This window comes from Coregonus lavaretus (assembly GCF_964263955.1).
Source record: "Coregonus lavaretus genome assembly, chromosome: 11".
Taxonomy (NCBI): Eukaryota; Metazoa; Chordata; class Actinopteri; order Salmoniformes; family Salmonidae; genus Coregonus; species Coregonus lavaretus.
In genome coordinates, this window is record NC_139998.1 from 35,074,099 (window position 1) to 35,097,502 (window position 23,404).

At 46.0% G+C, this 23,404-nt stretch overlaps 1 protein-coding gene across 3 annotated transcripts in view; it reads left to right on the plus strand.

Moving 5' to 3' along the window:
- Window positions 1-4,237: 4,237 nt before the first annotated feature.
- Window positions 4,238-23,404, plus strand: part of LOC311136790 (core-binding factor subunit beta-like) — a 29,097-nt gene continuing 9,930 nt past the window's right edge. For 2 of the 3 annotated variants that reach the window (XM_084171068.1, XM_084171070.1), the window contains exons 1-3: window positions 4,238-4,624; window positions 5,191-5,277; window positions 6,877-6,993. In XM_084171068.1, the coding sequence (XP_084027194.1) occupies window positions 4,547-4,624; window positions 5,191-5,277; window positions 6,877-6,993 (282 nt within the window). In that variant the 5' untranslated portion in view covers window positions 4,238-4,546. The remainder of the gene's footprint in view (window positions 4,625-5,190; window positions 5,278-6,876; window positions 6,994-23,404) is intronic. The other variant, XM_084171069.1, reaches the window with a different exon arrangement.

The following is a 23,404-nucleotide window of genomic DNA, read 5'->3' on the forward strand; positions in this document are numbered from 1 at the left end:
ACAGCACTTACGGTTGACCGGGGCAGCTCGAAGCAGGACAGAACTTTGACGAACTGACTTGTTTGAAAGGTAGCATCCTATGACGGTGCCACGTTGAAAGTCACTGAGCTCTTCAGTAAGGCCATTCTACTGCCAATGTTTGTCTGTGAGCAACGGGTGTGGCTGAAATAGCCAAATCCACTAATTTGAATGTGTGTCCACATACTTTTGGATGTGTATTGTGTTTCCTTTGGGGGGAGGGTGGTGTCATCGTTATTGAATGATCCCTGAATGAAGAGAAAGTGCTGATCATGTTTATTCCTCAAGGGTCAGGGCCCTCAACCTGTGGTTGCTAGGGAAACTACCTGAATTTCTGCTTCATCCCAAGCTCAGTAACAGAATGATTGTCCTTGGTTTGTGCTGCTTGCTGCATATTTGACTGTGTCCTGATAATACCTCAGTAAGGTAAATTCAGTGAACATGATTCATGTTTGTGCTGCCTCTCTCCCTCTCTCTCTCTCTCTCTCTCTCTCTCTCTCTCTCTCTCTCTCTCTCTCTCTCTCTCTCTCTCTCTCTCTCTCTCTCTCTCTCTCTCTCTCTCTCTCTTTCTTCCCTGCCCTCCCTCAGTCTGTGCTGTATTTCCTGGGTGGAATCCTCATTGAATCCTGCTTTGAATAGACATTAGCTTACATAAACAGTCAAGCTGAGCTAACAATATACCTGATAAGCATAGCTGTGGGAAGTAGGGGTGCTGTGGGGGCTGCAGCACCCCCTGAAAAATCGGAATAAAAAAATGTGAATAGACAAAACATCCCCCACCCACCCCCAAACTACTTCCCCGGGCTATGCTAATGAGCCAAAATGACTATAGTTTCCTCTTGAGATCTTGGTGGGAAGTTCTCTCTTGCAGCACAGGCCACAGGTCTTTAATTGCACAGTGGAAATAACTGATGGTATGGTTGTGTTCCCTCTGGTGGACAAAAATGCTACTACAATTCCTTACAATGAAAATATAGTTATCCTAAATTCTAATGGAAATTCAGAAGAGTGTATGAAACAAATAATAACGTTTACTTTATGTGAAATAGGCTATGCATCACTAATGCCTCTTGTTATTTAATAAGTTCCCAAATATGTTTGATCATGATATCATAGGGCATGCAAATAGTGTATTTAGACTGGCCAATCAAATAACTTCCCAACTTTATTTTTCAGCAATTATAGCCTACATCTATCAACATAGTCTAAAAGTCTGTGTCCTGTCCTAGCATGAAAGATTTCCCGTCCAAAGACATGAAGTCCAGTCTATATTTTGTATCAGTGTGTGATGTTATTTTTTGCTCTCACGAGGAGAGCCCCTTCTGATCGTCAGACTAACAGACTGGCACCGCGCACCACTCCAAACCCCGTCCAGTCTAGCGGTCTGACCTCGAGACACCCCTTCCCTTCAGTTTCAGAGGGTGCTCCTCGCGGCATCGCTCCAGCTGTAGTTGCGCGACTGTTCTGTGCGGTGCGTGTGAGAGGCAGGGAAGCCAAGGAGATTCGGTAACATCATTAATTATCCCCGGCGCTGAGACCGCGTGATTCTCAGCCTCTGATGTAGCTCAAGATGCTCAGGTTAATAACAGCCACTATATTCAGATGTTATCTTCATTTCCCATCCTCTATCTACCATCTTGTCCTGCATCAACAATCAGGCATGATGACAACAGTAGTTTCATCAAGTAGAATATGACCTAAAAACTGGGCCAATACTACTATTCAACTCAATCTGCCTTTCTGACTGCAGCAGTCAGCGCCAAGTGAAATAGAAATAGTGAAATTGTTTCTGTAGAATTATCAGATAGACATTACTTTGAAGCCTATCTATGGTGTTCTAGTTTTTCAAGCATTGTTTTCCGTTCAGTTGTTCTCTGCTGTCTACCTTGCAGTGACTGCAGAAAATGTGTTCAGACATGTAGAGCCGAGTTTAGATCCTTTGAGTTTAGATTCAAGTTTGAATGTTTGCAGTCAAGATACTTCAAAGCACCTCATTTCATATCTAGATTTCACATGATCATTATTTAACAGCCACACAAATAACATACTGCTTTTTAGTTTAGTAAAGGGAATATATTTAGTCAGCTCAGCTCTGTCTGTGCAGCACAACCGCTTGCTTCACTTGACGCTTTTTAATATTTAATACTAAACCTGAACTATATTTTTAGCAAAACAAGAAAAGAGGGTGTAAATATGGCCTTGACTAGCAATAAAATATGATGATAGTGAATCATTTTAATACATATCAGAACATTTCAAATGCAGTAGGATATGTTTTAGCAGGACCAGTCTATGCATTGGCTCAGGAGAGGGTCTGTCTCTCCCTCTCCACCAGAGCTCTGCCTCTGTGTCCATCCTGTTGAGGAGGATTGGAGCAGACACCCAGCTCCTGACTGGGAAGCCATCTGTCAGAATGGCTCTCCAACAGTGGTGACCCCAGAATATTTAATTACTTAATGAGCGTTTTGTGGTGTTATTAAAATACTCACAAGCACCATTTGGCCTGAAGCCTTTCCTTTTAACACATTTACTCACTCAGAATCTCAATCCAATGTGCATCAAATAAATGAATCTGCAATTAAAATGAATGATACAGTGCTCATAAAAGCAGCAATGCCCAGAAAACACATACTGTATGTGATTGGTTCAGATTGCCCTATCATAGTCAATCCAGTTGTCCGCCACATAACTGCTTCCCTCTTGGTTAAGAGTTTTCTTTTACGTACGTTCTAAGTATACAGACATCACAAACCCAAGTGATGAAATGTTTCTTCATATTTCTTCAATGTTTTATCATTTATATTGATTATAAAGTTGGAATTATGGAAAGGGCCATTCTCCCTACGCCCCTGATATGTCTATTTTGAACCCATATCCCGCTCAAGGACATAGTGCTCATAGATTTGTACACCACAGCAGAAGTCACACCAAACACACTGGACAACATCTAAACTGTTTGTCAGTGGTCAAATTCATCCTCACACTTGGAGAAAACATTGTTTTTCAAAACCGCAAGTGTGTCCGAGGCGTTAGAGAATTAATGTTGTACAACATTGAAAGCAGTGGAAAACATTATTGCGTGAAGTAATAACTGCAATCCTTCGAACAGGACGAGGACGTCTGTATATGTGTTGCTCTTGCTTTCTCTCAGTGTTTTTCTCCCACTCCCTGTCCCCTCCCTCTGTCCTCAGGGAGACTCTAGTTAAAAACACATACTCCAAACATTTCACAACATTAGTCATCTATTTTCGATGAGTTTCTTTTTATCAGAATAATCTACAGAAATGTATTGAATTAGTATATGTGGTTAAGTATAGTAATAAACTCCTCTAAGTTAATTGTTTTGTTTACAGTATAATAATCATGATTGGTGCTGTTTAGTAACTGGAATGACGTTTTGCTACATTTCATTTCACAGGCAAGTTATTATATGCGTTGTAGCCATTGCATAATCTTGCAATCATTCCTATGGGAGGGCTTAAGTTGGCCAATATGTTCTACAAGATAATATAAATCATAATCATCATTAAGTGTACAGTAAAAACAAATATGGTATTTAGGATCACGAAAATATGTGTGTGTGTGTGTTGTGTGTGTGTGTGTGTGTGTGTGTGTGTGTGTGAGAGAGAGAGAGGGAGAGAGAGAGAAAGAGAGAGAGAGAGAGAGCAGGGGGGGTGGGGGGGGGTTGTACATCACAGTGTCTCAACAGTCCCAATTATCAACAAGAGGGTGCTGCCCTTGGCCTTGATTGATATGAGGAGAGGAAAGAGATGGGGACAGTTTTCAAAACATAAGCTTTACATGCAGCAACTGTCCAGGAATTCTCATTTTCTAAGACATTAGGCTACACTCATATATTCCTCTTCATGTGCCTCCCATCAAAACATGTGCCTTGTATAATTGCAGAGTTTCAGAAGATTTGTCTTTTTCCAAAAGTCTTATGCCTATGGAAAAAGTTATTCACGATGTAGGCTTATAATCCAAATAATTTAAGAACAGAGATTTCATTTATTTTGTCTGTCTCTGGGCTAAGGAACATGAGACATGGACACATACATAGTAGGAAAGCTCTTTCTTGCTCTCTGAAGTGTTGGTGAGTTATACGCTTGCGCACTAGGGATCAGTAGTGAGGAGAATTGTGAATGGGGGGAGTATTTTGGGTGTACAGTCATAAGTCGGACTCCGAGAGCCAGGAAGTAACTCAGAATCATGCAGCGCGACCGATAAAGTCGAGAGAGCGGGCGTTTGTTGTCAGTGGACGGGGATCATACGTTTCATGGTGAGAGGGAATTATAGCCAATTGCGAAATTGAGCCTAATCCATTGCAGTGGCAGAGTCTGACCGTTCAGTAGTTTCGACTTGAGAGCAGGGAGAGATCACCACCCTGCTTACAATAAGGTAAATATCACATTAGCACATTGCTACACACTCCATCAAAAAAGACGGAAGAGAATAAAAGCGGGATTGCAAAGGTTTTCTTTCTCACAAACAATTAAAATCAAGGAAAGTTTATCAGCAAAGCTTCAAGATGCCTCGGGTGGTCCCGGATCAAAGGAGCAAGTTTGAAAACGAAGAGTTCTTCAGGAAACTCAGTCGGGAGTGCGAGGCAAGTCTATTCATTGGATACATGTATCTGGTGGCGGAAACAAAGTAGCTCATAAAGTGGAAATGCACATTTGCGCTGATAGAGCCTTTTACTGAAAGATGGTGATGTTTTCCAAATATCAATATGAAAGCACTGTTGATTTTATCTGATACGTTATTTCATATTTTAATGTCTAAATACACTTTTCAAAAAAGAGGAAGGAGACAATTATGAAATTGTGTTTCGTTTTGGTTTGTTGTAAGTCTGGCAACTCATCTGAGTCGCGTATCACCTCACAGCCGGATGCTCTGACATTCAGGTTGACTGACTCATGGCTAATGTAGGCTACAATCATTTCCCATAATTTATCATTTCAATAGGCTAAATGGAGAGGAATTTGAATGAATTTTATTTGATACCTTGGGATTTAAAGGCTTAATAAAAAGAAAGGTGTCTCAAATTAAAAATCATGAAAGTGAGCCATGATCAATGCCCTTCACAGTGAAGTATATTCTTGTTAATTAGGCCATGTGTTTTTTTTCTTTGAGATTAACTTTATTGATGCATTTGTTCCTTCCTATTTTCAGATAAAATACACAGGGTTCCGAGACAGACCGCACGAGGAGAGGCAAGCCAGGTTTCACACCGCTTGTAGGGACGGTCGTTCAGAAATAGTGAGTAAACCATTTCTGTTCAGCATGCAACTCTTGAGATAATAACACTATAATCAGACATCATTACACTAACCTTGAGTCTATGTCAATATTTTGCCTAAATAGACACCCGGAACTAGACATTTTACATCAGCCAAAACATCCTTTATTCTCTGGCAAACGACACAAAAACATCCTCATAACATTAATTTCACTAAAATGTAATTATACTATAATATGATTAGTTCACTATCCAGAAATGTCATAAGCCTGTGTATCAGGTGTCATACAGACAAGGTCTGCCTCTGTCTCAATAGCCTTTTGAGGAGAGAAACCCGACATGGGCATTTGACAATGAGGGAAGTCAGGACAGAGCTGGGCTGGCGGGGCTGCCCGTGGCTACTTAAAACGGTTCCTCTTCTCACTCCTTTTATGTGCTGTAATAAAGTCAAATGTAGTATTTATTTTATGTAGGCCTAATACTTTTATTCTTAGAGTAGCCTAACATTACACTCTTGTTGAGTCAGATTGTTTCATTTTTTTGGTAAGCTTATTCAAATGAAGGATTTTCTTTATGGCATGAAACAATAAAATGACAATGCAGTGTATCCAAATTCAATTCCATTTTCAGACAAAAAGATTCGAAAAGATATTCACAATAATAACATTGTGACTAGGCCTACTTGTAATTAATTATTTTCTGTGATTGAAGTATTTTGAAGCATTATGGTAATTGTTTGATTTGTTACTGTCACTGTCTGTCCTAACCCTACCATTCACCCGAGTGTGTCTATTTCAAAATACAATTATTCTGACCGAGAAATACATTTTAAATGATCATCACCGTACCTAAAATTGTACTAAATTCAATAAATGCAAAGGACTTTGTTAATTCAATAAGGTGGAATAGGAATACACAATACTTTTATTACTTTTATTATGAACATGTGCTATGTTCCTATAGCCTTAGTAATTACATGGTAATAACATTGTATTTTGTGTTAGTATATGTTGTGTGCATTCAGCCTGTTTTTTTTTCTTCCTATATTATGTTTGAAGTAATGCTATGAAAACAATACAAAACATTGTGTCCATATTTGGAGCTCAGTTGTTTTAAGTCTTTGTCTATGAGCCGGTAAATTCCATGACATCAACCAAGCTCAAGGAGCCTGGAATCACTGGAAGGCCAAGTAATATAAAAAGCCTGATTTAATAAATGAAATCAAAATAAATCATAGACCATGTGTCATTAGTGTCAGTGCAGGGTCTGCTTTTAAACTATTATCGATTTTCCTTTCCTGTCTTTCTTACTGTATTCCTCCAATCTCTCACTCACTCCATCTCCCTCTCTTTCAGTCTCTCTGTCTTTCCTAAAGTCAGTTCCCTATAGCCCAGTATTCCAACATTGTGTTGGTAAAATAGAATCAGATGTGCGTAATTCTATACTTCAAATAGAGAAAATGATGACTCTTGTGTTTTTTCCCTTTTTTCTCGGAGTGTTGGGAGTGCTAGCCCTGGCTCCAGGCACTCGTCTCTGATGTGAAAAATAAATGACGGGCTGCATAATTTATGCTCGGGCCCAGCGTTCTGATCCCGTTTGTATTGATTTCCCTCTAAAAGGCTTTTGTGGCGACGGGCACCAACCTCTCACTGCAGTTCTTCCCAGCCAACTTGCACGGGGAGCAGAGGCAGGCGCCCACACGAGAGTATGTGGACTTTGATCGGGAGACGGGAAAGGTAATCCTGACATCTCTCTCTTCTCTTTTCTCCTCTCTCTAATCTCATCTGTTCATCTCTTCTGAGAGGTGATTTAGGTTAACCTCTTAACGATTTGTCTCTGACGTACTCATCCATGACACTCTTTTTATTTCCCTGGCATTTCTGTAAACTCATGTAACCACACACTAATGATCTGTAAACAGCTTGGTATGGGCATTGAGGTATTCCTAGCATTTTTCACTCAAAGTTGAGGTTGAATCTCACAACAGTTTGATTGAATCCAGGCTGTTGATTCAGATTGATATGTACTCTGGGTGGGATAAACCCTAGGCTTTCCGTAAGATGTTATCGCTTCACATCACACTGCCCTGCCGTCCACTAAAAAACCCACCTTTCTCCTCAATGAAATATTTCACTGTTTCTCCTTTTGTTTCTTTTTTTAACATGCCCATTTTTCTCACAGTAATTCCAACACATTTCCCCAACTCAATGAACACACGACTACAGTATGTGGTTTCCTTCAAAGCCATAGGAATTGAAGATGGTGAAACTGTTCCAACCATGGAAATCCAATCCTATAGTAATAGTAATAGTATAGTATAGTATATTTATAGTAATTATATAGTAAAGACTTGCTGCTCCTGTGATTCAGACACTACTATAGGCGTGTTAAGATGATACAGCCATGACACCTGAGAGCCCATGGGACTGTCTCCAGGTCTTGCCAACTCTATTAGAGTGTCACTAAAGAACCAAATAAAGTAGGTCATAAATTGATGATCTGAACCGTTAAACACCACTGACTGATTACGTCCCTTCCATTTCCCCTGGAGAGCTCAATAAAACAATGGAAAAGCTCAATCTTTTAGCCCTGAAGATTTTACTAGTCATTGTATAAAGATGACTCAAAGCGATAACATTTTAGATAAATATAATTTACCAAAAGTTTAGATATGGACTCTTAAAACATGAATTCCCCCTTGACACCTTTGTTTTCACACAGTAATGAAGGTGCAGTGTTTAGAAGGATTGTATTTTTTGTTACTGTTTTGTTTGTGTATTCATTTGCTCCCCTGGAGACCTCGTAGCTGTTGCTGTACGTATGGTGTGCCAGAGGCCCCTGTTCACGGACAGTGCCTCGCTGAAATGTGCTCATTAAAAATGCATCCTTGGGAAATCGATGGACCTTTCGGCCCAAGGCTGACGGACTAATCTTTGCCCGTTAATTATTTAAAAAGGCGTGACGGGGAGTTGTTAGGCATGCCGAGCACTATACAGATGAGGCGCTGGATGTCCGGTGCAGGGCCTGATAGTAATCCTATCCCCTGTCACCTCTAGCAGGCTCAGGGCCATGCAGCTTTAATGAGCACTGGGCCCTCCGTCCCTCCGCCCCTCCGCATCCATAATAAACCCCTACGGAGCTCCCAGTCACACCAGCACTGTCACCATACACACACATGCACACAAGCACACACACATACACACAAACACACACACACACCTGCCCCCAACAGCACAGGGCTGATCCTTTGCACCTCCATCAACATTTCAGTATGCAGTGAACTATCAGCATACAACACGTGTCGTATTCTCATGTTGCAACATTGGAGAACAGGGCTCAATTATGAGCTTGGTTTTCTTCTCGACCCTTTCCACAATACAGTGTAGTCATCAGGCTTATTCATTTAGGTAGTAAATCCCTAGACGGGTGCTACTGCTCTGCACATTGACATAAGTACTTATCTTTAGGAACTGAGGTGGAACTTATTTGGAGAACGTATGATTTTTCTCTGGGCTCCCCATCCTCCCTCCCTCTCTCCCACCATCCTGCCCTCTGTCTCTAACCCCCCCATCCCTCCCTCTCTCCCACCATCCTGCCCTCTGTCTCTAACCCCCCCCCATCCCTCCCTCTCTCCCACCATCCTGCCCTCTGTCTCTAACCCCCCCATCCCCATCCCTCCCTCTCTCCTACCATCCTGCCCTCTGTCTCTAACCCCCCCCATCCCTCCCTCTCTCCTACCATCCTGCCCTCTGTCTCTAACCCCTCATCCCCATCCCTCCCTCTCTCCCACCATCCTGCCCTCTGTCTCTAACCCCCCCATCCCCATCCCTCCCTCTCTCCTACCATCCTGCCCTCTGTCTCTAACCCCCCCCATCCCTCCCTCTCTCCTACCATCCTGCCCTCTGTCTCTACCCCCCCCCCATCCCTATCCCTCCCTCTCTCCTACCATCCTGCCCTCTGTCTCTACCCCCCCCCCATCCCCATCCCTCCCTCTCTCCTACCATCCTGCCCTCTGTCTCTAACCCCCCCCATCCCTCCCTCTCTCCCACCATCCTGCCCTCTGTCTCTAACCCCCCCATCCCTCCCTCTCTCCCACCATCCTGCCCTCTGTCTCTAACCCCCCCCCATCCCCATCCCTCCCTCTCTCCTACCATCCTGCCCTCTGTCTCTAACCCCCCCCATCCTTCCCTCTCTCCCACCATCCTGCCCTCTGTCTCTAACCCCCCCCATCCCTCCCTCTCTCCCACCATCCTGCCCTCTGTCTCTAACCCCCCCCATCCCTCCCTCTCTCCTACCATCCTGCCCTCTGTCTCTAACCCCCCCCATCCCTCCCTCTCTCCCACCATCCTGCCGTCTGTCTCTACCCCCCCCCCAATCCCATCCCTCCCTCTCTCCTACCATCCTGCCCTCTGTCTCTAACCCCCCCCCATCCCTCCCTCTCTCCCACCATCCTGCCCTCTGTCTCTAACCCCCCCATCCCCATCCCTCCCTCTCTCCTACCATCCTGCCCTCTGTCTCTAACCCCCCCCATCCCTCCCTCTCTCCTACCATCCTGCCCTCTGTCTCTAACCCCCCATCCCCATCCCTCCCTCTCTCCTACCATCCTGCCCTCTGTCTCTAACCCCCCCATCCCCATCCCTCCCTCTCTCCTACCATCCTGCCCTCTGTCTCTAACCCCCCCCATCCCTCCCTCTCTCCCACCATCCTGCCCTCTGTCTCTAACCCCCCCATCCCCATCCCTCCCTCTCTCCTACCATCCTGCCCTCTGTCTCTAACCCCCCCCATCCCTCCCTCTCTCCTACCATCCTGCCCTCTGTCTCTAACCCCCCATCCCCATCCCTCCCTCTCTCCTACCATCCTGCCCTCTGTCTCTAACCCCCCCATCCCCATCCCTCCCTCTCTCCCACCATCCTGCCCTCTGTCTCTAACCCCCCCATCCCCATCCCTCCCTCTCTCCCACCATCCTGCCCTCTGTCTCTAACCGCCCCCATCCCTCCCTCTCTCCCACCATCCTGCCCTCTGTCTCTAACCCCCCATCCCTCCCTCTCTCCTACCATCCTGCCCTCTGTCTCTAACCCCCCCATCCTTCCCTCTCTCCCACCATCCTGCCCTCTGTCTCTACCCCCCCCCCAATCCCATCCCTCCCTCTCTCCCACCATCCTGCCCTCTGTCTCTACCCCCCCCAATCCCATCCCTCCCTCTCTCCCACCATCCTGCCCTCTGTCTCTAACCCCCCCATCCTTCCCTCTCTCCTACCATCCTGCCCTCTGTCTCTAACCCCCCCATCCCTCCCTCTCTCCCACCATCCTGCCCTCTGTCTCTACCCCCCCATCCCCATCCCTCCCTCTCTCCCACCATCCTGCCCTCTGTCTCTAACCCCCCCATCCCCATCCCTCCCTCTCTCCCACCATCCTGCCCTCTGTCTCTAACCCCCCCCCATCCCCATCCCTCCCTCTCTCCTACCATCCTGCCCTCTGTCTCTAACCCCCATCCCCATCCCTCCCTCTCTCCCACCATCCTGCCGTCTGTCTCTACCCCCCCCCCCCAATCCCATCCCTCCCTCTCTCCTACCATCCTGCCCTCTGTCTCTACCCCCCCCCATCCCCATCCCTCCCTCTCTCCCACCATCCTGCCCTCTGTCTCTAATCCCCCCCCCATCCCCATCCCTCCCTCTCTCCTACCATCCTGCCCTCTGTCTCTAACCCCCCCCATCCCCATCCCTCCCTCTCTCCTACCATCCTGCCCTCTGTCTCTACCCCCCCCCATCCCCATCCCTCCCTCTCTCCTACCATCCTGCCCTCTGTCTCTAACCCCCCCCATCCCCATCCCTCCCTCTCTCCTACCATCCTGCCCTCTGTCTCTAACCCCCCCCATCCCTCCCTCTCTCCCACCATCCTGCCCTCTGTCTCTAACCCCCCCCCATCCCCATCCCTCCCTCTCTCCTACCATCCTGCCCTCTGTCTCTAACCGCCCCCATCCCTCCCTCTCTCCCACCATCCTGCCCTCTGTCTCTAACCCCCCCCATCCTTCCCTCTCTCCCACCATCCTGCCGTCTGTCTCTACCCCCCCCCCAATCCCATCCCTCCCTCTCTCCCACCATCCTGCCCTCTGTCTCTAACCCCCCCCCCCCCCCCCCCCCCCATCCCCATCCCTCCCTATCTCCCTCTCTCTAACTCCCTGCAGACCAGTGGTGTCAGGCTGGAAGAGATGTTGTGTATGCTGCAACCGCTGCTCTTAATTACTCTGATTGTTAACCTTTTACACAAACACATCTCACACTGCCTGGCTAGGACACATTAATAGACTGGATGAAAACCCCAAAGAATGTCTGCAGTGAAAAGTGAAAGTGTGTGCCGTGGGGTCGGAAGAGGAAATGTGAAATATTACTGAAATATACCAAGTCAACAGGTCTGCGTCTGTTGCTGTATGAATTGAATCAATTGTAAAAAGTCTGAAATAAAATAGAAAATTGTTGAGGTGAAATATTGAAGCTAAGTCCTTTAGCTAGTGGAACCTGCACTGTATGATTTGGCAAAGCATCCTGGCCAAGCTGTTTTCATGAGGGAACTGTCCAGGTGTAGCCTATAGATACATCAGCCATGTCTCACTATGGCATGATCCCCCTATGCCCAGTTTAAGTGTGAGGTCCATAAAGAGCATATAGCATACAGCTCTCTCCTCACCGCCACCCAACGCCAGTCCAGAGTAACAGATGAATAGGGAACAGTTATAATAATCTTTCCATGAAAAGTGAGTGATTTTATGGGTCTTGCTGTTTTTGATTGATGGAGTCAGAACCAACCCCAGCTCAGTGTGAGCCCAGGGACTCTCTGTCTCTGTCTGTCTCCTTTCTCTGGGATCCCCCCCCCCTCTCTCTCTCTCTCTCTCTCTCTCTCTCTCTCTCTCTCTCTCTCTCTCTCTCTCTCTCTCTCACACACACTCTCACTCTCTCTCTCACACACACTCTCACTCTCTCTTCTTGTCTCTCTCTCTCTCTCTCTCTCTTTCTTCTTGTCTCTCTCTCTCTCTCTCTCTCTCTCTCTCTCTCTCTCTCTCTCTCTCTCTCACACACTCTCACTCTCTCTCTCTCTTCTTGTCTCTCTCTCTCTCTCTCTCTCTCTCTCTCTCTCTCTTCTGGTCTCTCTCTCACTCGCTTTTTAGGTCTATCTCTCTCATTTCTTTCTCGTGCGTGAGTGAATAAACCATTGCGTTCCTCCATCCATCCCCCATACCCCCTCGTTCTCCTCCTCCCTCCTCATTTGAAAACACAGGCGGTGCCAGCGGAACAGGGCCAGTTTAAACTTGGCCGCTGGCGGGGGACAGTAGTATTATCTGAGTGGGGCGGTGAGCCCTGCTCCACTGGAGCCCCCGCAGTAGAGCTTAAGTACAGGCTCCGAGTGTCACTACAGGCTAATGGGAACCAGCTGTGTGGGAGGTTAATTTTAGCGGTAGCTAGCAGGGCCCGGGGAGGAGCAGTTAACCCTGTCCCAGCCAGGGGCTCCCGGTAGCGGACTGCCTCGTACCGGGCCACTGGTCAGTCCCATGAATCATCCACACTGCCCTAATGGCCATGGACCCTGACTCAGAGTCATGGCCATACAAGTCCAAACTTAAGTTCATTAGATTGGAGGGCCAAAGGATAGCTAACAGTGCCTTTAGAAACTCATCAGACAGAAATGAATACACAGCAGCATACTGTTCAAAATTCACAGAGCAGAACAGGAAGTTGTATAACTGCCACAGGAACATTGAGAGAAGGCCAGTGGAGTAGAGTCCTTAACTCAGGTTTTCTTTCTGTGACAGGCAGCAGAAGTGCAGAGCGTTTGAACTGCTACAGTAGCAGACAGGAGGAAGGGGATGATTCATTGTGTCTTAGTCAATTATTAATCTGCTCCAAGTGAAGTTAGCTTAGCTCAGACAAGCGCTCAGAGAGGTAGTGGGTCTCTGATGAAGATCCTCCATTGGTGCTTTGTTGTAATGAAACTCCATGGATACTGATGAATCACTGTGGGATTGAAAGATATCTCTTTGTCAAGAACCTCTACACAGAGTACAGTGAGTACCTGGACTGAAGTCCTGCCCATTTGATGTAATATGATTTTTACTGTAACAGAGAGAGAAGGAAATACAGACTATTTTATATGAACTCTCCTCAACTTTAACTCAATCTTGTTGAAATTTGAGACTTTTAGGGTTTTGGAACGGGGTTCAGCTGTAAGGGTTTAAGAGATCTGATGTTTGGCCTCTTCTCCATATCCCCCTTTCTCCCTCTCTGCTCTGTTCATCCGTAGATCTGATGTTTGGCCTCTTCTCCATATCCCCCTTTCTCCCTCTCTGCTCTGTTCATCCGTAGAGCTTGTGTGTGGTTTCCTTTTATGCAAAGCAGAAATTGGGTCCGTCTGCATGGCCATGCCAGAAGGTTGGGTTTGCCCCCCCCCACCCCCGGCTGATTGGGGGAGTGCTCCTGATATAGTCCCCTTGTTACTGGCTCAGACCCTCCACAGTGTGCTGCTACTCTATTATATTGTGTTAAGTGCTAAGAGCACAAATACATTAAGAAGGTCATAGAATGACTCCTTAACCTTTCAGCTACAGCCTGGTAAATGTGAAAGTCACTTCTGTAGGTATTTCAGCGGTAATGCATAGTGGGATTGTGTAGGTGTGTTGCTGTCTGACATGGAGCCAGAACTGAGAGAGAGACAGAGAGCGGGCCCTTAACGTGGAGCCATACTGAGGCAGGGCCTCAGAGGCAGCAGACTCTATAAATCTTCGGCCTGTCTCTGGATGTAAGAATGTTCGCTCGGGGGCAGATAGCACAGGGAAGATTCACAGTAAATGATTCCATTATGAAAGGGACTTCAGTTAGAGGCGTCACCACAGGAATTTGAGTTTTAATAGTTTTGTGTTAAAGCTTGTTCCCAAGACCAGCCAGTGTGTTTGTGTGTCTGTGTATTGTGTGTGAGTGTGTGTGTTTGTGTGTCTGTGTATTGTGTGTGAGTGTGTGTGTTTGTCTTCTTAGCACTGCACTTACAGAGCCAATCTCCATATTCATGATGGGTCATGTGCCACAAAACATGGTTTTGAGCTGCATGGCGCCAGCTTGACAGTTAACCCTGTTACAGAGCCAGATAGGGGGGAACAGCTCGCTGCTGCTGCTGGCGGTGGTTATTGAAGGGAAAAATGAGGAGCAGATGAATCTCTCTCATCTTCAGCCCCAACATGAAGCAGGGTGTGGTGTTTGGGAGGGGCTCTGAATTATCTCAGGGAGCCACACAAATACACATTGGTTGGTTGCTAAGTTTAAAGGTTTTGACCTTAATGTCATAAAGCTACTATAGTTACTCCATATTTAGTTAATGTAATTTATACTCAAATCTGGCTGAAGGGAACCTGGTAGTAATGAGTGTATGATGGGGGAGGGGGTAGGGAGGCATCAGCCCTCACTCCTGACACTGATGAGGAGGTGACTGGGCGAAGGCCAGGGCAGAGGGAGGATGATGGACGAGCGTCTCTGTGAGGAGCGCAGTGGTCCGGCTCGTTCTGCGGTGGGGTCTGTTGTTTCCATCTCCCTCAAACGGAAGCCACTCCACTGGCAGATGACTTGTCAATGACATCATCAAAGTGAGCCCACTAATTGATTCCTGCTGCTCTGTCATGCCCATTGTTCACTGAGCCCTCCCCGTGTTCCTCTCATCTGATGTTGATTGTTTGATGTTTATTAAAAAGAGGGGTTCTTTGTGTCCTTGGCTATGCCATGTCCTTTTGTTGAATGGTTTTTGTACTGAAATGCTCCCCCTTTGACTCTCTGTTGGGACAGAGCTGTCTCTGCTGGGGAAAGAGAAGCTTTGTTTTTCCCAGCACTATTCTTGCCATAGGGTTTTCGTTATAGCTCCCAGCTCAAATTTCCACTTCCTTTAACCCAGGCCTCAGATCAATGACCACTCCCACGCTTTATTGTGGGGTACAAATATACTGAATGTCGCATGGCTTCCTGAATGAAAAATGTTCATCTTACAGTCAAATGAAACAGTGGAGCTCTGGTTGGCCAAACAGTGGAGCTCTGGTTGGCTACTTTCTAAAGATAAATATGACATTTAACTATGATTTACTGTTCTGCTACCTACAGTAGCAGTGTTAATTTCACAATGAAACGAGAGAGTGTGTTCACTCATAACTGGAGGAAGAGTCTTTCTGCACCAGGAAGTAGTTTTTTTCCACGCTCATATTTTATTAACAATGTGAGACTGATAAAAGCTGAGGGCTGTTAATGTGCAAAAAACAGCCTCTCATCCCATAAAGCAGCAAGATGTTGGAGGCATAAAGTCTTCAAACATCTATCTCTCAGTTTGAGGGTTAGCTAATAGCGAGAGTTACTAGACTTCTTGATTTCTTTTGTTTTCTTTATGCAGATGTCACTCTTTTCCACCAAAAGTGATGACACTGCAGATGGAGGTGTTCCTCTCCTTCTCTCTCTCCTCCTGCCAATTTAAAGATTTGATTTCATTTGTTTTCCCTTCACCTTGCCCTCCAGAGTAATAAACATTCCATGATGCTGTGGAATTACTCAACTGATTCGGATTCATGGGGACTTGTGGTAAATCACCTAACAGGATGGTGATGTTGCATCTGAGCAGATCACTTAATCACCATTTCATGAACGGATTAAATATGAATTACACTAAATTGTTCCTCCATAAATGTAATGAATGGATAGCCCAGATGAGGAGTAGATGAAAGACTTCAGTGTCTGTGTTTGTCCTGAAGTAAGTCTGAGACTCCCCGCCCTGCCTTCATCCAACTGAGTGGGAGCAGTCAGACAGTGTTGTCTAGGAGGGAGGAGAGGTAAGCATCCTGCTTGGGGATTTGATTCTCCAGAAGCGTCAGGACACAGGTGAGAAATACAGCATGTATGTGCCGACTGCATTCCTGGTCACTATTCCAGGAACTATGTTCTCTCCCGGCCGCAGGGGGGGGACATGAGTGGTCACCTGGCCCGGATGGCCGCCTCTTGCCCCTCTGCCTCCAACCTGACTGTGATGGGTGCCTCAGTGGGAGGGGCCAAGGGAAAATGGCAGATGTGAAACTGGACTTGGGTCCCAGTATTTCTAGAGTGCCTGAGAATTCAAGTCCCTAAAGATGCTCTTGGCAAGCCTACCGATTCTTTATTTTGTCTGTCCTCACCTCTTCCCATGAAAACTGAGCCCGCCATCACTTTTTTTTGAAATGATAATATTCTTCTTGTGTATTTCTAACCATTATATTATTCATTTGTTCATTTATTGTTATAAATGTAGTTGATTGATTACTTTTACATTATAACAATTCCGTATTCAAAATATATGTTTATATTAGTGTCTGTGACTATCTGATGTGAATTCTCAGAGTCCTCTGGGGTTTTGTAGACTCAGCTATTTCTCCCCTGCAGCCTCTGCAGTATGTCCCTGCTCTCCCATTCTCCTGTGGTTAGAAACTTCATCCAAATGCTGGATTTGCCTTTGCATGATATTTACTTAAGTTAAACAGCCATCTGTAAAAACAGAGAAATGGATATCCTTTGTATGGTGTTCATGTGAGAAATTATTTTACATAGTGTACACAGTGTCCCCAACTACCCTATTCCTTATTCCCAATAAAAGTATAAATGGTAGAAAAACGTTTATTTCCATCAAGTGGCATCACAACCAAATTGATTTCTAATCTGACTGACAAAGTGACACAGATCACGTTTTTCTTACCATTAAGACTGGGTTGGTCTTTATTCAATTTGATCGCTTTTTTTTATATAAATGATCAAGTAGAGCTATATCACTGGTTGGATTGGCAAGCTAAAAGCAATCAGAGACATTTGTATTACTTTTACAATCAAATTGGGAACATGACATCATAGAGGAAGCCTTACTGAATATGAGTCAGTGTTACTGCGTAACATAATCAGGCTTAGCAGGCCCAGTTATACTCTGATTAGGAACATATATCAGAGGAATAGTCTGTCTGCCAGGCTGTCTGTCTGTCTGCCAGACTGTCTGCCTGTCTGTCTATGTTTGTTTGTATGTATGTTTGTGAGTTCTGCGCTTGCATGGTGTCAGGTGAATGCAGGGCAGTTAGGGGGCTATAACTGGGTTTGGGGGGAGGGGGGGTCAGTAAGAGGGCTATAACCGGGGTGTGGTGACTTGGTAGTTAGGGGTAATTATAGGGACAAGGGGCAGGAGAACGGGTGAGTGCACGGGGCACAACAAGGCTAATACCTCCGTCTCTTTGTCTCTGTGGCAGGTGGTGTGGATGGAGTAACAGAGACTTGTGTCTGAGGGTGTGTGTGTGTCTGAGCATTTGTGTGGGTAGGTATATGTGTGGGTGTGGGTGGGTATATGTGTGGGTGTGGGTGGGTATACAGTGGGGAAAAAAAGTATTTAGTCAGCCACCAATTGTGCAAGTTCTCCCACTTAAAAAGATGAGAGATGCCTGTAATTTTCATCATAGGTACACGTCAACTATGACAGACAAATTGAGAATAAAAAATCCAGAAAATCACATTGTAGGATTTTTAATGAATTTATTTGCAAATTATGGTGGAAAATAAGTATTTGGTCACCTACAAACAAGCAAGATTTCTGGCTCTCACAGACCTGCAACTTCTTCTTTAAGAGGCTCCTCTGTCCTCCCCTCGTTTCCTGTATTAATGGCACCTGTTTGAACTTGTTATCAGTATAAAATACACCTGTCCACAACCTCAAACAGTCACACTCCAAACTCCACTATGGCCAAGACCAAAGAGCTGTCAAAGGACACCAGAAACAAAATTGTAGACCTGCACCAGGCTGGGAAGACTGAATCTGCAATAGGTAAGCAGCTTGGTTTGAAGAAATCAACTGTGGGAGCAATTATTAGGAAATGGAAGACATACAACACCACTGATAATCTCCCTCGATCTGGGGCTCCACGCAAGATCTCACCCCGTGGGGTCAAAATGATCACAAGAACGGTGAGCAAAAATCCCAGAACCACACGGGGGGACCTAGTGAATGACCTGCAGAGAGCTGGGACCAAAGTAACAAAGCCTACCATCAGTAACACACTACGCCGCCAGGGACTCAAATCCTGCTGTGTCCCCCTGCTTAAGCCAGTACATGTCCAGGCCCGTCTGAAGTTTGCTAGAGTGCATTTGGATGATCCAGAAGAGGATTGGGAGAATGTCATATGGTCAGATGAAACCAAAATATAACTTTTTGGTAAAAACTCAACTCGTCGTGTTTGGAGTACAAAGAATGCTGAGTTGCATCCAAAGAACACCATACCTACTGTGAAGCATGGGGGTGGAAACATCATGCTTTGGGGCTGTTTTTCTGCAAAGGGACCAGGACGACTGATCCGTGTAAAGGAAAGAATGAATGGGGCCATGTATCGTGAGATTTTGAGTGAAAACCTCCTTCCATCAGCAAGGGCATTGAAGATGAAACGTGGCTGGGTCTTTCAGCATGACAATGATCCCAAACACACCGCCCGGGCAACGAAGGAGTGGCTTCGTAAGAAGCATTTCAAGGTCCTGGAGTGGCCTAGCCAGTCTCCAGATCTCAACCCCATAGAAAATCTTTGGAGGGAGTTGAAAATCCGTGTTGCCCAGCGACAGCCCCAAAACATCACTGCTCTAGAGGAGATCTGCATGGAGGAATGGGCCAAAATACCAGCAACAGTGTGTGAAAACCTTGTGAAGACTTACAGAAAACGTTTGACCTGTGTCATTGCCAACAAAGGGTATATAACAAAGTATTGAGAAACTTTTTTGTTATTGACCAAATACTTATTTTCCACCATAATTTGCAAATAAATGCATTAAAAATCCTACAATGTGATTTTCTAGAATTTCTTTTCTCATTTTGTCTGTCATAGTTGATGTGTACCTATGATGAAAATTACAGGCCTCTCTCATCTTTTTAAGTGGGAGAACTTGCACAATTGGTGGCTGACTAAATACTTTTTTTCCCCACTGTATGTGCCTAAAACAATAGTGTCAACCTTAAACTTCAGCCGCCCTCTGATTACAGAGAGAAGCGTTCTCTATCTCAGCCTGCTTTCCCTATGTATGTCTCACCTGCACCTGGTCACATCTGTTCTGTGTGTGTGTGTGTTGATGTGTGTGTGTGTGTGTGTGTGTGTGTGTGTGTGTGTGTGTGTGTGTGTGTGTGTGTGTGTGTGTGTGTGTGTGTGTGTGTGTGTGTGTGTGTGTGTGTGTGTACATGTACACATTCACACACGAGTCATCACAGGGGCAGAGGTGACGTCACTCACACTGTGTAGTATGCCATTACAGCCTATATGTATGGGTTTTCTATTCTCTAGTTACCATTGCCAGTATTACTGTGTGGGCACTTCTACCTATTTAAGACCTTTCATCAGTGTGAGTTTGTTTAAGTTCATATGGTGGTTTGTGACTACTTTCCTGTTTTGCTTATTAAGGCTTGCTGGGTGGGTGGGAGTTTACAGTGTGAATGGGCTGTGGGTGAGGAGGTGGTGGTGCCAGGGGGCAGGTGGCAGGTGGCAGGGTACCAGAACTGGGCCCCAGTGTGTTTGTCACTTCCTGCCGGTTGCTGTCTTGCCCAGTGGGGGTGGCTGAGTCACCAGGGGGGCACAGAGGCAGCTGTCACAGCCCAGCCATGGGGCAAGGTGAGGGGGGAGGGGGAGAGGGGTGCGGGGGAGGCAGCTGGCATGGCTCCACAGACCTGGAGGCAAAAGGAGAGGAGAGGGGAGGGGAACAGGGGCATCTGTCTATGTGTGGCTGTGGATCGGAACCTGAAGACTCCGAGCCCAGATGTAGCCCTGCTGCCCAGAGCACAGCATTGTGAGGTTGTGGTGGAGGCTCATGGGCGGATGGGGGTCAGAGGGCGTCGCGCCATGAGGCTGGAATCAGAACAGCCATGACACAGCATGGTGACTGCCTGGAAATACACACTTACCACAGGGGGAACCACCTTATACTTACCCTGAGACACAGAGAGAGAAAGAGGGAGGGAGGGATAGTCAGAGAGCGAGAGAGAGAGAGAGTCAGATAGAGACATAAAGAGAGAGAGAGAGTGAGAGAGAGAGCTCAGGCCCTGAGTGGGATCTGAGTCACTCCCACACGCTCATGTTCAAGTGTGAATAATACACTCACACACCCACACACGTCCCAGACACTCATTGATGTAGCATTCCTTCTGGTAATATCATAATTAGTACTGTGTTATATCAGTTGGTTCTTAGCGTTCACACATGCATTCACTCACACACACACACACACACATGCACACACACACACATACACACACACACACACACACACACACAGACAGACACTCACATTCACACATATTAACACCTATGGTGTGTGAGGACAATGGTCCTCTGTGTGCAGGCTCTCTGCCCTCTGCCCCTTGCGGCTGGGACAGCAGCCCTGCTCTTCTCCTTTCTCTCAAGCTCTCTCTGTTTTTCTTCTACTCCGAGAGCAGCCAGATCTGCTGACGAGCCTTTGGCACGTGTCTAAATGAGGAGCCCTGTGCCAACATGACCGGCTGCGTCACGCTCTCTGCCAGCCACTGTGCCAAGGCTCTGCCAACACACCGTAGGCACAGCCTGAAAGAGACCGCTTCATCTCCACTCACCTCTGAGTATACTAGCGTCCTGTTGTCATCCAACATGATTGTTATTGACAAATTCAAAACAAGGCCTCAGAAATATGGGATTTTTTCGCCCCGTTCATACTGTCCTACTGTGTGATGTTGAGTGATTGATCTCCAGTCCCTACATTCCTGCATCTGTTGCTTTTAAAATCAAAGGCATTCCCTAAGAGCATGATTGTTGTGCAACTGCTTTTATAAGCACGTAGTCTCACAGAGATACTGAGGGTGGCTGGGATGGGATAGGGATGGGAGGGTGGCTCAGCCTCAGTTGTGATTGGGCTGTAGAGGGAAGGGAGGGGAGGAGTGGCCCAGTGGAGTGGAGCTGACCTGGGATGGGGTCAGGGTCTCCCAGGGCTGGCCGGGGCTGGGACACCACATTGACCACAGGGCAGTATACAGCACCACTCATTGTGTGCTTTTCTAATATAATATACTGTTGCTTAGACCACAGCAGAATGTTGCTCAAATCCAAACTTAACTTTGGGACTTTACAGTAGTATCCTGTGTCCTCCCTCCCTGTGGCTCCGTCTATGGCATTTCTGTACAGTCAAAGTTCAAATCAAAGTTTATTGGTCGCGTACACAGTTTAGCAGATGTTATAGCGGGTGCAGCGAAATGCTTATGTTACCTAGCTCCTAACAATGCAGTAAAATGTCAAGCAAGTACAAAAATAACTAAAATGTGTAACTAAAATGCAATTCCTGGTCTTGCATAGTATATTTTGTGTTTTAGAGGTCAGGGGTGCTCCCCTCCTCCCAGTGTTTTCGGCCATCTTTATGGAGGTACTTGGCCCATAGTTGGGTTTATCTCACAAATCATGGCTGTGGTGGTTTCATCTCATTTCCTGTGTGGATGTGTGGACAATGGACCTCTCTGGCCGGAGCCTGTGGGCCCAACCAGTGGTTGTGTGTTTGTGTTCCCATCTTTGTTCTCATGTCATGGTTCAGGACTCTTGGAGAAGGTGTTTAGTGTGTCAGATCAGCACACTCAATCACTGCCCTGTTTAGACACGGGTGTTTCATCAATTCAAGTTCTTTGCCACTTTTATTCACAATGTACCTCTGTGGTATGCTATGTGTGTGTGAGTGTGTGTGTGCATGCTTGCGTGCATGTGTGTGTGTATGCGTGTGTGCCTGCACACACATGATCGTGTGTCAGTCACGGGGGTGTGGGGGATGTGGGGGTTGACATTTATTTCTGCAGAGGAAGTTTGTGGTTAGACCGTTTCTGCGCTCCCGTTCACATTTTTTCCCCTCCATGTAGCCATGCAGTTTCTTACAGATGTGGAAGTCATTTAAGCAGTGCTTGTGTAACGACTGGAGGAGTTTTTGTTCTGCATTTAGACACTGCTGGGTCTGGGCTGAGGGCTGCGCTCACTGAGCAGAGAGGCTCCCCCGCCTCGCCCCAGTGCAGCATGAGAAGGTCTAGGCTTGGCCCTCTCCTAAATAAAGTCCCTGTTCCAGGCTGTCTAGAAATAGCCTCTGTGGGACTGGGCATGTATCTGACAGAAACCAATTCAATCTGACATTGCGTGTGTTTGTGTTTTCATTTTCAAATGTATTCCATTTGTTTACCTAGATAAAAATACTGCATTCCCCAGCTGTAAACCTGGCGCTGTGTTGCCCTCAATGTATGTCTGACAGTGTCTATACAGTGGGCAAGGGTATATATTTATTGTGCGTCTGATGAAATCACCATGGGAACATACCAGAGTTGCGGACATTCCTTTTTTCTTTGATACGTTCTTCTGTCCTGCACCTGATAAGTTGGATGTACATATTTTTCTATATATACACACACACACACACACACGCACACACATCCTTAATGTCTCTGAGATAGATACTGCAGATGAGGGGAACTCCCACTCTCCAGGGTGTGTGTAATTGGATTAATTGATAATTGATCACTTCCACATTGCCTGAGGATATGACATCTGCCTCGAGTCTGTCTCTGCTCTGCTCTGTAGGGAACTGCCTCGTGGGAAACAGGATGTCACACTGGGTGGCACATGTCTGTCTTCTACTTCCTGCTCTTTATACTGTGGGGGTGGTTGATTGTGGAAGGACATATACAGTATCTAGCCTTAACAGAGTCATGGCGTCTTAACTGTGAAAGTGTATTGCTACATTCTCTAGTGTGAAGGTGCCATTATGACTACTCTGCCCCACCCCTCTCTCTCTTCTCAGACATACTGCCTTGAGTGTGAGTTAATGTATCTCATTAAGTCTGCATGTCTACCATGTCTCTCAGCACCCCTCTGCATATACGTATAAGGACCCAGGGACCAACCTGTTCAGACCGCTCTGTCTCAGCTTTGTCTTATTCTCTGTGTGTCTCAGCTTGTTACTCGTATATGCCTTTGTATTGAAAATGTACCCATGTTATTTGTTCATGAGCACATTCATTTGTTATTTTTGTTTGTAGTAGTCTTGTGTATTACAGACTCTGGGTAGTCTTGACTACAAATTAACACATACCGTACATAACGTCCTGA